Consider the following 15,993-nt stretch of genomic DNA (forward strand, 5'->3'; position numbering starts at 1 on the left):
TACCTATTAAGATATTTGAAACACTGACACATATGACATCTGGCTATCATTTTCGAGTTATCATCTCATGTTCTTCCAGATAAAGTTCTCCTGAATTGCACCCAAAATTTTACCAGCATCAAAATGACTCAGTTCTGTGTGATAGAAACACAAAATTTCTGTTACGAGTGATTTAGGTACAACCTCTTTCCAATCTCCTACCATGTCCTTTCTGGACACAAGGTTATTCATCAGTTTACAGCTCTTCATCCCTTGAAGCATCTCTCTTCCCTCCCCATTTTCCTCTAATTCTTTTGTAATTTCTTTTAATTCATCTACTTTGCTCACCGAGTGAGTTGGCTTTGCAGTTAGCGACATGGAGCTATGAGCTTGCATTTGGGAGATAGTGGGTTCGAACACCACTGTTGGCAGCCCTAAAGATGGTTTTCTGTGGTTTCCTATTTTCAAATCAATCAATCAATCAATCAATCAATCAATCAATACTGATCTGTATTTAGGGCAGTCACCCAGGTGGCAGATTCCCTATCTGTTATTTTTCTAGCCTTTTCTTAAATGATTTCAAAGAAATTGGAAATTTTTTGAACATCTTCCTTGGTAAGTTATTCCAAACCCTAACTCCCCTTCCCATAAATGAATATTTGCTCCAATTTGTCCTCTTGAATTCCAACTTTATCTTCATAATTGTGATCGTTCCAGTGGCAGCTCGTGACAAAAAATTTAGGGGGTTCACAACAACATTTTTGTTCATGTCTCAAATCAGCAAAAAAGTAACGTAGGTACATAAATCTCTTCAATAAAAGTTCCTTGTACGGTTCCTTTTTCACAAATAATATGGTAGAACCCTTGTAACCGAGGATAAATTGTATACTAGACTAATATGTCAGTGTAGAACAAAAGTAAAATTCAGAATAACTTTACTACACTGCGAATAATGAAGGATGCAAGCACTATTCTTGGTTTTTAAATAGCCCGAAGTTCACCTGCATGTTAGTGTAGAACAAAACGAAACCCCATGGCCTACCAAGCGACCACTGGTCAACCCGGTGGCCTGCAGATTGAGGAGCCGCGTGGTCAGCACGACGAATCCTCTCGGCCGTTATTCTTGGCTTTCTGGATCGGGGTCGCCATCTCACCGTCAGATAGCTCCTCAATTGTAATCGTGTAGGCTGAGTGGACCCTGAACCAGCCCTCAAATCCAGGTAAAAATCCCTGACCCGGCCGGGAACCGAATCCGGGGCATCCGGGTAAGAGGCAGGCGCGCTACTCCTACACTATGGGGCCAGCTGTGTTAGTGTAGAAGTGTAGAACAAAAGTAAAATTCATGATAACTTGACTGCGCTGCGAACATTGAAGGATGCGAGCACTATTCTTGGTTTTTAAATAGCAAAAAGTTCACCAGGGTATGACGAGAAGCATAGAAATAATGTTTACCGCATTTACCGGTCAATTTTTTAAATAATTGTTTCCGAATTGACCACAATAGTCTCCACATTATCTCGGTTAATCAGGGTTCTACTGTATCACATGTTAATTATTCACGTCTTGGAAATTATAGACAACACTAGCATAGGGAATTCAATGCTCGCGTTTTTGTGTGCATGAGAATGTTCAGGTTTATTTATTTTTGCACTCAAATGAGCAAGGTCTGTGCATCCAGCTGAATTTCATACACTTCTTTCTTTGTTGAACAATAAACAGGGCAAACAGAAAAAGCGCATTCCTAAATCTGCATCCACAGAGCTACTTGCGTGTTTCGTACACTTCTCTCTTAAACTTACGCCTATACTCACGTTTGTCAGTTTTTGTAACTTTTCGAAAATCAAATCTGATCTGTCCGGTCCAAGCCTTTTAATTTCTAACTTATCCTGATAGGTTAATATTTCGCTGGTTAAAATTACACAAAGAATACCATGGTTACAAACCATGCAAACAGAGAAGCAAAACACAACACTCAAATAAATTTCAATTGAAAAGATTTTCCAATTACAAGGTAAAGCAAACTTCTTCCCACGATTACGAACACCTGTTCACGACGAGCTAGAAAATGCCTATTTAGAATTACTAATGAAATCTGCCGGTAATGTAATGCAATAGTAGCTCCTGGGAGGCTGTGGATAACCGTGTGGCGAACCCTTGTTGTCAACTGTAATAATGCCACTAGTCTGAAGGTGACTCTAGACGGCAAGGCACGTATCTTACCGTGCTCCTCGCTAATGGGAATGTGAGTGCATAAACCATGACGTCATCTGCTTTGCGCATGCGTATAGTTTTCAGCACAATCCAGTGTGCTCGCTGCAATGTCAGTCAAAACAAACAACTGTCGGTGTAACGGAGCTTCGACATCAGTCGAATGCTTTTGATCGATTGTCGAAATCGGGTCGGAAGAAAGGAAAATTTTTAAATTATCCATGAATGCGTAAAGATGTATTAAAACTGGGTGTTCACGTACTCATGTGCTCCTGAGAACCCACCGCCACTGGATCGTTCCTACTTTTAAAGACGCCACTCAAACTTATTCGTCTACTAATGTCATTCCACGCCATCTCTCCGCTGACAGCTCAGAACATACCACTTACAAGTAACTATTCTCATTTTGGTTCTATATTGTATTGTATTGTATTGTATTGTATTGTATTGTATTGAAAAGGTGGATCTATAAATATTATAATCATATTTGTGATATGCATACCACTTAGTCGAGCAGCTCGTCTCCTTTCTCCCAAGTCTTCCCAGCCCAAACTTAGGAACATTTTTGTAACGCTACTCTTTTGTCGGAAATCACCCAGAACAAATCGAGCTGGTTTTCTTTGGATTTTTTCCAGTTCTTGAATCAGGTAATCCTGGTGAGGGTCTCATACACTGGAACCATAATCTAGTTGGGGTCTTACCAGAGACTTATATGCCCTCTCCTTTACATCCTTACTACAACCCCTAAACACCCTCATAACATGTGCAGAGATCTGTACCCTTTATTTACAATCCCATTTATGTGATTACCCCAATGAAGATCTTTCCTTATATTAACACCTAGATACTTACAATGATCCCCAAAATGAACTTTCACCCCATCAACACAGTAATTAAAACTGAGAGGACTTTTCGTACTTGTAAAACTCACAACCTGACTGTTAACCCTGTTTATCAACATACCATTGCCTGCTGTTCATCCCACAACATTATTGAGGTCACGTTGCAGTTGCTCATAATCTTGTAACTTATTTATTACTTTATACAGAATAACATCATCCGTAAAAAGCCTTACCTCTGATTCCACTTGTTTACTCAGATCATTTATATATATAAGAAAACATAAAGGTCCAGTAATACTGCCTTGAGGAACTCCCCTCTTAATTATTACAGGGTCAGATAAAGCTTTGCCTACCCTAATTCTCTGAGATCTGTTTTCTAGAAATATAGCAACCTATTTAGTCACTCTTTTGTCTAGTCCAATTGCACTCATTTTTGCCAGTAGTCTCCCATGATCCACCCTATCAAATGCTTTAGACAGGTCAATTGCGACTCAGTCCATTTGACCTCCTGAATCCAAGATATGTGCTATATCTTGCTGGAATCCTACAAGTTGAGCTTCAGTGGAATAACCTTTCCTAAAACCGAACTGCCTTCTATCGAACCAGTTATTAATTTCGCAAACATGTCTAATATAATCAGAAAGAATGCCTTCCCAAACTTACATGCAATGCATGTCAAACTTACTGGCCTGTAATTTTCAGCTTTATGTCTATCACCCTTTCCTTTATACACAGGGGCTACTATAGCAACTCTCCATTCATTTGGTATAGCTCCTTCAACCAAACAATAATCAAATAAGTACTTCAGATATGGTACTATGTCTTTAGTATATCCCCAGAAATCTTATCAATTCCAGCCACTTTTCTAGTTTTCAACTTTTGTATCTTATTGTAAATATCATTGTTATCATAAGTAAACGTTGGGGCTGTACCTTAATTAAGGCTTGGCCACTTCATTTCCACTCCTAGCCCTTTCCTATCCCAACGTCGCCATAAGACCGATCTGTGTCATTGTGATGTAAAGCTGATTGAAAATACTTTGCTCTTCGTTCATCTTCAACAGTCTTTTACGTGCGTCTTTAAGTTCTCAACACACACACCAAAATCCCATCCTCTTCTTCCGCCTGAAATTTTCCAACTTAATCGGTTGGATTTCATCCAGCAAATTATCCATTCCTTTCACGTAATCATATTCCTGGATGACCAAAATCCATCGAGACATGCAGCTTGATGTCAGTTTGCTGGTCTTCATAAAAGTAAGGGCATTGTGATGGTTTGGGCATATAATGCAAATGAATGATGAAAGAATGCCAAAAAAGGTGATGGAAATACAAATGCAAGGAAGAAGTGGCCACGGATGACCACGATTGAGGAGTGGTGGAAAGACCAAAGAAAGTGGAGAGGAACCATATTTGCCCCTACCCGGCTACAGCTGGATAATAGGAAATGATGATGATGATGATGATGATGATGATGAATTAATTAATTAACTAGTGGAGTCTTTATATTAGTCAACTCTTGGGGTTCGTACAATCTTCGGTTACACACGCTCAATTTAATTCATTGTTTATTTTCTGTTATTTCATTACAGTGGTGCCTGAATTTATTTTCAAACTTATTTTCATTTGTAATTTAAGTAGGGAGGAGGTGGGGGGCAGAGAATCTTTTCTCAGTGCACAATAAATTTTATTACTCATATAGTTTGTTGTGAGCATTTTAGTCATATTGTTACTACTTGGCAGAATTGAAACACTAAATGGATAATTTGTAACTAGAATAAGATATAAATGATGAAATTGGTGCCCCCTGCAAAAGATTTACAGGAATAATTGACTCTGTAAAGGATGAATGAACTCCTCCCAAGGTGATACTAATCAGTCTGCCGAGGCTCCAAACTTGCCTCATTACCTTACCTGCTACTATTTTATTCTGAAAATAAATTTGGGTTGCATGTCAGGTTTTTCCTTACTCCACCAATAAAAGATTTACCCTAAGTTTCACTATGAGAATTTACTCAAAAAAAAATCACATGATAAGACCAATACAAAAACAAACATCCACAAACAACATCTACTATTTCTTCTTCTTCTTCTTTTATGACCACATAGGATCACTTTAGTCAGTCCGTTGTTCAGGTCTCTTTGAAGGGATTGTTCGGATTTTGCGGTCCTCCCAGTAGTTCTTCAGACGCTCCGATCTTCATGCCCTTTCCTCAGTTGAAAATGTGCGTGTTTTTGGTAGGGTAAAGCGGAGGTTTGTATTCTTGAGTTTTGTATTCAATTTTATCTTATTTGTGGTGTCTTCTGTTGTAAGGCCTATTTCCTTCAGATCCTCTCTTACTTCTCTGATCCATTTACATCCTGTTGTGGTATTTTTTGGGACGAGATTTTGTTGTACTAGTTGTTTCAGAAGTCTCGAGTCCTGCATCCTCATGACATGTCCAAAGAATCCCAGTCTCCTCTTACGCATAGTATCTGTAATGGGTTCTAGCTCTTTGTACACGACTTTGTTAGGTATTACCCGCCACTGTCCATCTTTCTGGTATTTTTTGTTGATGCAGGTTCTTCCAATCCTCCTTTCAATTTTCTGAAGTCTGTCAGTCTTTGATTATTTATTCAGGTAAAAGAGTGTTTCTGCTGCATATGTAGCTTCCGGTTTTATAACTGTGTTGTAGTGTTTTATTTTTGTATTTATTGAAAGACATTTCTTTTTGTAGATATCCCATGTTAATTTTTGTGCTTTAGCTAATCTATTTGTTCTTACTTGGATTGAGATTTTTTCATTTAAGTTATGTGTTATTACTTCTCCAAGATATTTAAACTGAGTTACTATTTTGATTTTATTACCATTTATGGTGACTTCTTTTAGCTGTGTTGGTTTTTGGGGCATAATTTCTGTTTTTTCAAATGATATTTTGAGGCCAATTTTATTTGCAATGTTTTGAAGTTCTGATATCTGGGTTTTTGCTTCTTTTATGTCCACTGCTAGTAATGCTAAATAGTCAGCAAAACCCAGGCAATTTGTTTTGATTTTTCGGCCAATCTTTATTTTGGGGGGACATTTTCTAAACCATTCCCTCATTACCATTTCTAGAGCACAGTTAAATAATAGTGGTGAGAGCCCATCTCCCTGCCGTAGTCCAGTTTTAATTTTAAATGTCTCTGATGTTTCACCCCTAAACTTCACTTTTGATTTGGTATTGGTGAGAGTCAATTTTATCATGTTTATTAATTTGGGGTGTAGTCCAAGGTGTCTTAAAATTTTAAACAGAGATTCTCTATGGATGCAATCATAAGCTTTCTTGAAATCTACAAATGTTATCACCATATCTCTGTTTCTTCTCCTGTTATAGTCCATTATCAACTTAAGACTCATGATCTGATCAGGACAGCTCCTCCAGGGTCTGAAACCTCCTCAATATTCTCCTAGTTCTTTCTCAAGTTGTAAACTTATCCTATTAAGGATGATTATTGAAAATATTTTGTATGTTATGTCTAGGAGCGAGATTCCCCTGTAGTTATTAGGGTCGGTTTTGTCCCCTTTTTTGTGCATTGGATGAATGAGTGCTGTTGTCCAGCGTTCTGGTAGTTCTTCTTTAATCCAGATAGAGACAAGTTGTTGATGGAGGGTAACTTTTGCTGATGTTCCTGCATATTTCCAGATTTCCGCAAAGGTCTGGTCTTCTCCTGGCGCTTTGTAGTTTTTTAATTTATTCATAGCTTGGTAGACTTCCTTTATTGTGGGGGGATTGATGTTTTCTGGTGATGTTTTTATTGGGGTGTTGGTGTCCAAATGAAGGAGTTCTGTAGGTTCCTCACAATTTAAAAGCTTGTTGAAATGTTTAGCCAGAATTTCTGCATTGTCTTTATTGTTGTGGGCCAGCTTACCATCTTCATCCTTCATCAGTAGGGTCGGGGGTTCATATTTTTGGAGCTGCTTTCTGAAGGTTTTGTAGTAGTCCCTTGATTGAGTTTTACTGAACTGTTCTTCAGTTAACTGCAGGGTGTCCTTATGATGTTGTCTTTTTATTCTTCTTAAGACTTGGGTAGTTTCTTTTCTCTGTTTTACTAGCTTTTGATAGGATATTTCTGTCTTTTGGGACTGATGTAATAGCCATGCCTGATGTCTTTTCTCCACTGTTTCATCATATTCACTGTTCCACCATTGGTGTTTTTTACGTAGTTTAATTGGAGCCAGGTCTTCTGCAATTTGTTTAAGGTTGTGTACTAAGTCTTCAAGTTTATCTGTGATTTTTATTTTTTCAGTTGCTTTCTGGTAATTTTTGTTGTTGATTAGCTGGGTAGGATCTGTTTTTCTTTTAGTTTTAAGGGCTTGCTTTTGTTGTCTCCTCTAGGGAGTGAGTTTAATTTTAATTTTAACTACGTAGTGATCTGAACCTGTGTCTATTCCTCGGAGGACTTTGACGTTATAGATCTCTTTGTGGTGGTATTTGTCCATGCAGACGTGATCCAGTTGCCATTCTCCTTTAGTGTAGTCAGGGTGTTTCCATGTTTTGAGTTTTTGATGTTTCCTCTTAAAACATGTAGATTTTGAGATTAAATTATGGTTTCTACACAGGTCACCTAGTCTCTCTCCATTTTTATTTGTTTTCTTGTGTGGTGGCCATTTTCCGATGATGTCACGGTATTTTCTTTCTCTGCCTAGTTGAGCGTTGAAGTCACCTATTAATAATTTTATATGGTGTTTGGGGATGTTATCTATGGTCTGGTCCAATAGGTTCCAAAATTCTCCTGTTTCCTCCTGGTCTTTTGAGGAGTTGTTTTTATCATTAGTGGGAGCATGGGCATTTATTATAGTATAGATTTTATTAGATGCCTTTAAGGTGAACGTTGAGAGTCGTGGAGACTGTGATCTGAATTCTTGAACTGAATTTATTATTTTAAGGCTGACCAAAAATCCTGTTCGAAATTGTGGAACATTCATCACTCTCTTCCCGGGTATACCTTTATAAAGTCTGTACCCTTGAGATTCCAAGGCATCCTGGTCAGTGTTTCTAATTTCCTGTAATCCCATGATAAGAATTTTGTGTTGGTCCATTATGTCGGTGATCACTTTTAGTTTACCGGTTTGCGTGAGTGAGTTTATGTTGTGTGTAGAGAAGTATGTTATCTGCTTTGGTTTGATTCTTGATTTTCTCTCATTCGTGTATGTAGTACTGGGGTATTTCCGTGCCTCCGACTTCACGGTATCTTTCAGGTAGCAGCCCACCGTATCCGAATGCTGCCTTCTCTGAATTCTTGGTTCAGCCGGTGGAGTATTCCTTAAAAGACCTTCCGTGGTTGACTGTCAAGGTTTCACCTGTGTGGGACTAGGTCCCGAATTACAACTCTGGATGTGATCCAGTGAGGTGATAATGAGGCCGCTCCTCTGGAGTACAGACGCCTTGCGCAGCCGCCCCTAACCTGGAGAACAGACGCTGCATAATGGATTCCAGTGGCATTTCCTCCACTGTGGGGACCATCACCCCACCCAAAGGGGCTCATTCGCCTAAAGCCGTTGGCCCCCTTAGGGAGTCAGGTTATTTCCCGCTGCCCAACACTCGGCGTTGGCAGTTTTACAGCTGGGTGCCAGACCAGCAAACCCTCCTCCTTTCTCATTCCGGACTTGGGACCGGACAATGGCGGAGTTCATCTACTATTATAATAATAATTTCGTGTGGCTATTTCTAGCCGAGTGCAGCCCTTGTAATGCGGACCCTCCGATGAGGGTGGGCGGCATCTGCCATGTGTAGATAACTGCGTGTTATTGTGGTGGAGGACAGTGTTATGTGTGGTGTGTGAGTTGCAGGGATGTTGGGGACAGCACAAACACCCAGCCCCCGGGCAATTGGAATTAACCAATGAAGGTTAAAATCCCCGACCCGGCCGGGAATCGAACCCGGGACCCTCTGAACCGAAGGCCAGTACGCTGACCATTCAGCCAACGAGTCGGACTATATCTACTATTTATACACCACAAATGTACATAGTTCTGAAGGCCCCACTTCAGATAGGTGATTTCATACGGATCAGATGGCTACCCATTCTTAACCTCATTTACATGAACAAAATAGCATCATCACCGTGGAATCAGTTTACCACGTGTTATATCTGTACAGAAAACAAACCCAGTCACCTCACTATACTCTGTTAATTAAGCCATACACCTTCACAATGTAAAATGGCTACTGTGGAATAAATAAATAATGACAATCATGTTGTATTAGTGAAAGAATGAACAAGTAATAAAGACTTGGCCTACGGTTTCATCTAGCCATAATCAGTTCTGTGCACAACAACACATTACCTCCAGATTACACATATAAATCACCTCACATACTGTGCATTATCTCGGAGAGGACTAAACCAGTGTATGACTGACAAATGAACACTGTGAAGCATCTCCCACCGAATGCGCACTGCGTGAAAGCTCGTTATGACTCTGTAGTCTATTCCGTACTAGTTCTCTCCAGTAATGATTCCACTACTCACTCCAGAATGGATATTTGGTAATGAATAATGACCTCATCGCATGTATGCTCACGTATATATAGGCTTGCTCCATGTTGCTTAGCATCTGCCAAAAGTCAACTGGTATCAGCACTTTAACTAAACCATCTTCAGGCATCCGTCAGTCAGCTCATCCTTGTTCAGAATCGGAGCTTTCGGATTGCTTACCTAGCGGCTGATACGAAAGTTAGCGATCTCTAATGTCCATCCACATTGGTGAATAACCATCTCAACTTCGCGGTTGTATCCTGGGATTCCAAGCCACTTGTTGCAACATTTTCTGCTGACTTCTACCGTCTTTACCGATATAGTCACTGTATCCCATGTTGCACCATCTTCACTGCTAGGCCATGTGTACAGACTCTTACCCAAATTAAAAGTTACATAAATATATGGATATACATATTCAATATTCCCTACCTACAAATCCTTCTTATAATACTATGTTCTTACATCTTATTTTGACAAATTCATATGATATTCACTACTTTATATTACAAATTATTTTACGGAAATTTCCTAACGTAAGATTGGGAGATCGTCATTTACAAATATTTCCTAACCTAAAATTGGTGATCGTACTGTTGTACGGTTACAGTGTTACAATTGTTACCTTCACAGTGGAGCATGTTTCTTGTTTAAATTACAACATTGTCTGGAGCCCAGTGGTTTTCGACCTTGGACCTGAAGTCTTGGGCAGTGGTAAGTGAAGATCCCTCCAGAAGGCAAGTAGAAGGCAGCGGTTTCTACTGGCCGAGGGCTGTACCAGTTCACCGCGGTGCCCTTCGGCCTCTGCAGCGTGCTGGTGACCTTCCAGCAACTGATGGAGTCTGTCCTGACAGCCCAGCTCACGGCATCTGCCTCATGTCATCTGGACGACATCGTGGGGTGCATGTTTAGTGAGCAGTTTGAGAACCTGCAGAGAGTGTAACAGAGACTCCAAGGGGCTCACCTGAAGCTAAACCTTGGAAAATGTGTATTCTTCCAGAAGCAGGCCACACCATGTCATCAGAGGGAGTAGCTGTGGACCCAGAGAATTTAAAAGCTGTCAGGGATTGGCCGGTGCCAAAGTACAAGTGAGAGCTCAGGAGTTTCCTTGGCCTTTGCATGTACTACCGCAGGTATGTAGCTGGCTGCGCTGACATCTTGTAGGCAGTCACTCGGCACACCGAAGAGAGAAGGCCGTTCCATTGGCCATCTGAAGCGGAGGCTGCCTTCTGTGCTCGTTAGCTGCAGTCGCTTAAGTGTGGCCAGTATCCAGTATTCAGGAGATAGTGGGTTCGAACCCCAATGTCAGCAGCCCTGAAGATGGTTTTCCGTGGTTTCTCATTTTCACACCAGGCAAATGCTGGGGCTGTACCTTAATTAAGGCCACGGCTGCTTTCTTCCCACTCCTAGCCCTTTCCTGTCCCATCATCATCAAAAGACTTATCTGTGTCAGTGTGACGTAAAGCAACTTGTAAAAAAAAAAAAAAAAAAAAAAAAAAATCTGCCTTCCATACGCTGAAGGAGTCCCTGCATACGGCATCAATCCCTGGATACCCCAAGCCTGGGGAGAAGTTCTTTGTGGACTCCAGCGCCAGCGTTGCGGGAATTGGTGGGATGCTGTTGCAGGTACAGGGCAGCCAGAAGAAGGTGGATCACTTCCATCAGCAAGACGCTGTCAAAAGCTGAGCAGGATTACTGTGAGATTGCAGGTTATAAACTTCATATTGGGGTCCGTATTGAACTACGTATAAGCTCATGAAAGAATTGTCTCATAGAAGTCCACCTTTTCAATACACTTTGTGATTTATTAAAAATCAAAATCGAAGTTACATGTTAAAATATTGGGACATATTTCGCCTGTAATATAATAGTCATCTTCAGCCATATTGTCCTTAACATTAAAATTGAATTTAAAAATGTAGACTAGCCTCTTTATCTTGTCAGCAGTGAATTTGTCACGATGGCGAGCAGTTCCCGAAGCATTTGATAGGGTGGATCATGGGAGACTACTGGCAAAAATGAGTGCAATTGGACTAGACAAAAGAGTGACTGAATGGGTTGCTATATTTCTAGAAAACAGATCTCAGAGGATTAGAGTAATAAATAAGTTACAAGATTATAAGCAACTGCAACGTGACCAATAAAATTTCAAAATTTGTTGTGTTAAGTTATGCTCTAGTTAATTCCTTGTCCGCCAATTCACCCCAGCCGCTTCTTACACCTCTGTAAACCACGGAATCCCCGTATCTATTATCATTATTGTTATTATTATTATAATTTTTTTTTTTTTTTTTCCTGCAACATTAATCAGATGGCTTTTGAGACTGATATTGGTACTACTCATGTCTTTGAGTACACAGTTTACGGCTTATTTTTTGTTTGGAGTAATATTGCTTGCAAAGTTCCCAAAATGATTAGTTCTGCCTGGGATGCATTGAGAGTTTTTCTTCTATCCTTCTTCCTTCCTTTTTTTTTCGACAAAACATATTGTAATTTGCCTCACTACCACTGATAAACCACAGCATCACGAACAGTATTATTATTGTAGATGTGTTTGCTATCTTCTGATATGCATGTGATTTCTTTTTCAGATTCGTTCTGCTATTGCTTATGCAATATCAGCAATTGCATCCCGGGATTGGCCTGAAGAGTGGCCTGAATTCTTTAACATGTTGGTTAGCTTGTTAACATGCACAGGTCAGAGTCTTGTACTGTGTGCCATGCAGGTTTTAAAAGAATTTACCCGTAACTTGAGTTATAACCAGTTGCCAAATGTTGCTCAAGTTTTACTGGATCAGATTCTTCGAATTTATGTAGAAGACCAGGTGAGAAATTGTTTTAGCATCACATTACTTTTGTTTGCATTTGAGTCATCATTTTTTATGATAAATTTAATTGCTTTGTTGTATACTTATGCACTTTGTAGTTAAACCTGTGTTGACCTCAACAAGACCTCATTGCTCATCATCATCATCATCCTAAACCATCTCCAGTTTCCCGGGTGTGGTATATGAGCCTCCTCCATCTCATCCTGTCCTTGTACCATTCTTCCTCCACCAACTTGTCCCAATCATGACCTCTCAGCAGTACATCGCTCTTAACTAAATCTATCCATTTCCTTCGTGGCCTTCCCACGGGTCGTCTTCCTTCTACATTTCTGTCAAATTCCTTCCTTGCAGTTCTGTTTACTGGCATCCTCTTCATGTGACCAAACCACTTCAGTCTTGATATCTGAATCTTATTGAGGAGAGAATCATCTATTCCTACTTCTTCTCTAATTTTCTCATTCCTAATCTTGTCTTTCCTGGTTTTCTGGATCATAGTGCGTAGGAATTTCATTTCAGCTGCCTGAAGTTTGGAATTATCTCTATTGGTCGCCGGTGTTATGGTTTCGAGACTGTATGTAAGAATTGGTGTATAATAGGACTTGTACAATGTCATTTTTGTTTTCATGGGTATTTGCTCATCCCACAGCAGGTGTCTTACCTGGTGGTAAAATTGTGTTGCCTTATTGATTTGATTGTTCACCTCATGTTTTGCTAGGTTGTCATTTGATATAACGCTACCCAAGTATTTGAAAACTGGAACGCTGTCCAGTTGAGCTTCATTTAACCTGACTATTGGTTCTGCTCCTTCCCCATACACTTTCATCACCACTGTCTTGGTCTTGCTGATGTTTAAACCATATTTCTTAAACTCCTCATTCCAGCTTTGTATTCTCTCTCCCAATTCCTCTTCTGAGTCACTCCAGATCGCAACATCATCTGCAAATGTGAAGGCTTTGATATCTCCATGTTCTTTCCTTTTAATAGATTTCATTACTACATCCATTACAATAATAAATAGAAGTGGTGACAATGAGCTGCCCTGCTGCACTCCTCTCTTTGTTTCAAACCAGTCCGACAAACCACATCCTACTTGAATACAGCTTCTGTTCCCACTATACAACATTTTCACTTTGTCTATGAGGCTGTCTCGCACTTGAAGTTCTTTCATGCATTGCCAAATTCTTTCCCTTGGTACACTATCATATGCTTTCTCAATGTCCAAAAATATTAGAAATAAAGGCTTGTTCTTCTCCCAGTATTTTTCCATTAGCATCCTAATTGCAAATATAAGGTCTGTAGTTGACCTTCCTGGTCTGAAACCATACTGCTCTTCTTCCAAAATTGGTTCAACAATATCTCTGATTCTGGTCTCTATTATTTTTTCCAATATTTTCAGGACATGAGACAGTAGTGTGATACCACGGTAATTAGTATATTTTCGTCGGCTTCCTTTCTTGAACAGAGGTACAATGATGCCCATCTTCCAGTCCTCAGGAATAGTATTTTCCTCCCATATCTTGTTGAGCAGTCTATAGAGCCATTGGATTCCTGGAACTCCCGCTGCTTTCAGCATATCTGCACTTAGTTCATCTATGCCCACTGCCTTTCCTTTCTTCATGCTCTTGAGCGCATTTTCAACCTCAAGCCATGTAATTGGTGGTTCAGTTGTGGTTCCTTGACTTGGCTCTCCTCTATCCGTTGTTATGTTTTCTGTATCTCCATTCAGCAGCTTTTCGAAATAGATCTTGAGTTCTTGTTTAATTTCTCCCTCTTCTTGTGCCAGAGTTCCATCATCACGTTCTATTGCTTTTGTGGTCTCTTGATCCCTTCGCTTGTTTTTCACTACTCTGTATAGCAGTTTCATATTTCCTCTACTGTCCTCTTCCAGTTTGTCTGCAAACTCATTCCATTTCTTCTCTTTTTCTTCCCTTACAATGTTCTTTACAGCAAGTTTCTTGTTCCTGTATACTCCTTGGAGTCTTTGTATTTCTTGTTCATTTCGTTCTTGTCCCTGTTTTTGTTTTCCCTTGTCCAGTGCCTTCTTTATTTGGTTTCTTTCTTTCACCGCTGTTTTCACTCTATCATTCCACCATGGTGTCTCCTTTTTTGTTTTGATAGAACTTGTAACTCCACATAGGTTTTTGGCTTCTCCCACAAAGGTGTCTTTGAAGGCCCCATTCTTCATTAACGCTGGTTACTTGACACTTCGGCAAACTCTGTTGAATCTTTAGTTTGTATTCTTCCTTTATTTGGACTTCTTGCAACTTCCAGGTTTTAACCCTTGGTTTTTTCGTAATAAGTTTCTGCGTTTCATTTGCCTTATGTTTGAAGTCTACTACCAACAATCTGTGGTCACTGTCCATGCTTTCACTAGGGATGACCTTTACATCTGTGATGTACCTGCCACCATCTTTATTTGTGATTACGTAGTCAATCAATGTTCTATACTGGCCATCCCAACTGTACCTTGTTATTCTGTGACTGTCTCTTTTTTTGAAGAATGTATTTTTGATAATAAGATCATTTCTTCTGCACAGATCTAATTGTTGTTCTCCTTCTGGGTTCCTTTGTCCAAATCCATGTGGACCAATGATGTTCTCGTACCCAAGTCTGTCTACCCCAACTTGCGCATTTAGATCTCCAATAATAATAACATTTTCCTCATTAACTGTATCTTCCAGGTCTTGCCGAAATTTCTCTTTGTCTTCCTCACTGCAGGCTGTCTGTGGGGCATACACTTGTATGATGGTGTACTTAGTGTTCTCCAGTTTCATGAACATTTTAATGATTCTGTCACTTTTGCAGATAACTTCAGCTGTAGCATCAGTCCTTTCGTTAATTAAGAATCCAACACCATTTTTTGCTAGCTTCTCCTGTCCACTCCAGTATAATTTATAACCTCCACGAAGTGTCTTACTTCCAATCCCTTTCCATTTGGTCTCACTTAATCCCAATATTGATATTTTTCTTCTATCCATCATGTCTAGGAGTTCTTCTAACTTTCCAGTTAATGATAGAATGTTCATAGTTCCAGTTCGGTATTTGGGACTCTTTTTTATTTGGGGTTTCCTTTCAGAACATTGTATATCATCAGCCTCATACTTTACAATTGTCTGAGAGGACGTGTCAGTCCGGTCTATAATATTCTTTCCGAGGCTCTTTTTCTTATTGAAAGCAACTGTACTCAATACTCTCCTGCTGACTTGCTAGGCCTAACGCATAAGAGGATTTTCTTTCAGGGTTTACTCCCTTAGCCTTTGAGGATGCCTTCCTCGTCCTACAAGGCAGTAGGTTCCATCTGTACACCCCAGAAGGATGGGTTGCCTCTTCCGCCATCTCCGCTGTACCGAAGTCCATCTTTTCCGCCGTAGATGCCGTTGAGGTCTTCACCCTTAACCCAGGGCAAGGGCCCTCCATATTTATGACCCCTGGAGAGAGGGTGTCCCAGTATTTTAAAACCCCCAGGAATTGGGCTACCTGTTGGTCTGCGGGTTGTATTGGTTATTTCAACCAGCCCTACATACTGTAGGGGCCCCCTATCCGCCACCTGGGGACGCGCTCTGTAGGGGTCAGGTTGCCCTGGTTACTTATTGGAAGTTAACCCCACCCACAAGGAGTAAGGTTATTTGCAGAGACCTC

At 40.2% G+C, this 15,993-nt stretch overlaps 1 protein-coding gene across 3 annotated transcripts in view; it reads left to right on the plus strand.

Moving 5' to 3' along the window:
* Ipo9 (Importin 9) overlaps window positions 1-15,993 on the plus strand; it is an 839,375-nt gene that overhangs the window by 42,630 nt on the left and 780,752 nt on the right. For all 3 annotated transcript variants that reach the window (XM_067141231.2, XM_067141230.2, XM_068226247.1), the window contains one exon: window positions 12,118-12,351. In XM_067141231.2, the coding sequence (XP_066997332.2) occupies window positions 12,118-12,351 (234 nt within the window). The remainder of the gene's footprint in view (window positions 1-12,117; window positions 12,352-15,993) is intronic.

Source organism: Anabrus simplex, chromosome 2 (assembly GCF_040414725.1).
Source record: "Anabrus simplex isolate iqAnaSimp1 chromosome 2, ASM4041472v1, whole genome shotgun sequence".
NCBI classification, from domain to species: Eukaryota; Metazoa; Arthropoda; class Insecta; order Orthoptera; family Tettigoniidae; genus Anabrus; species Anabrus simplex.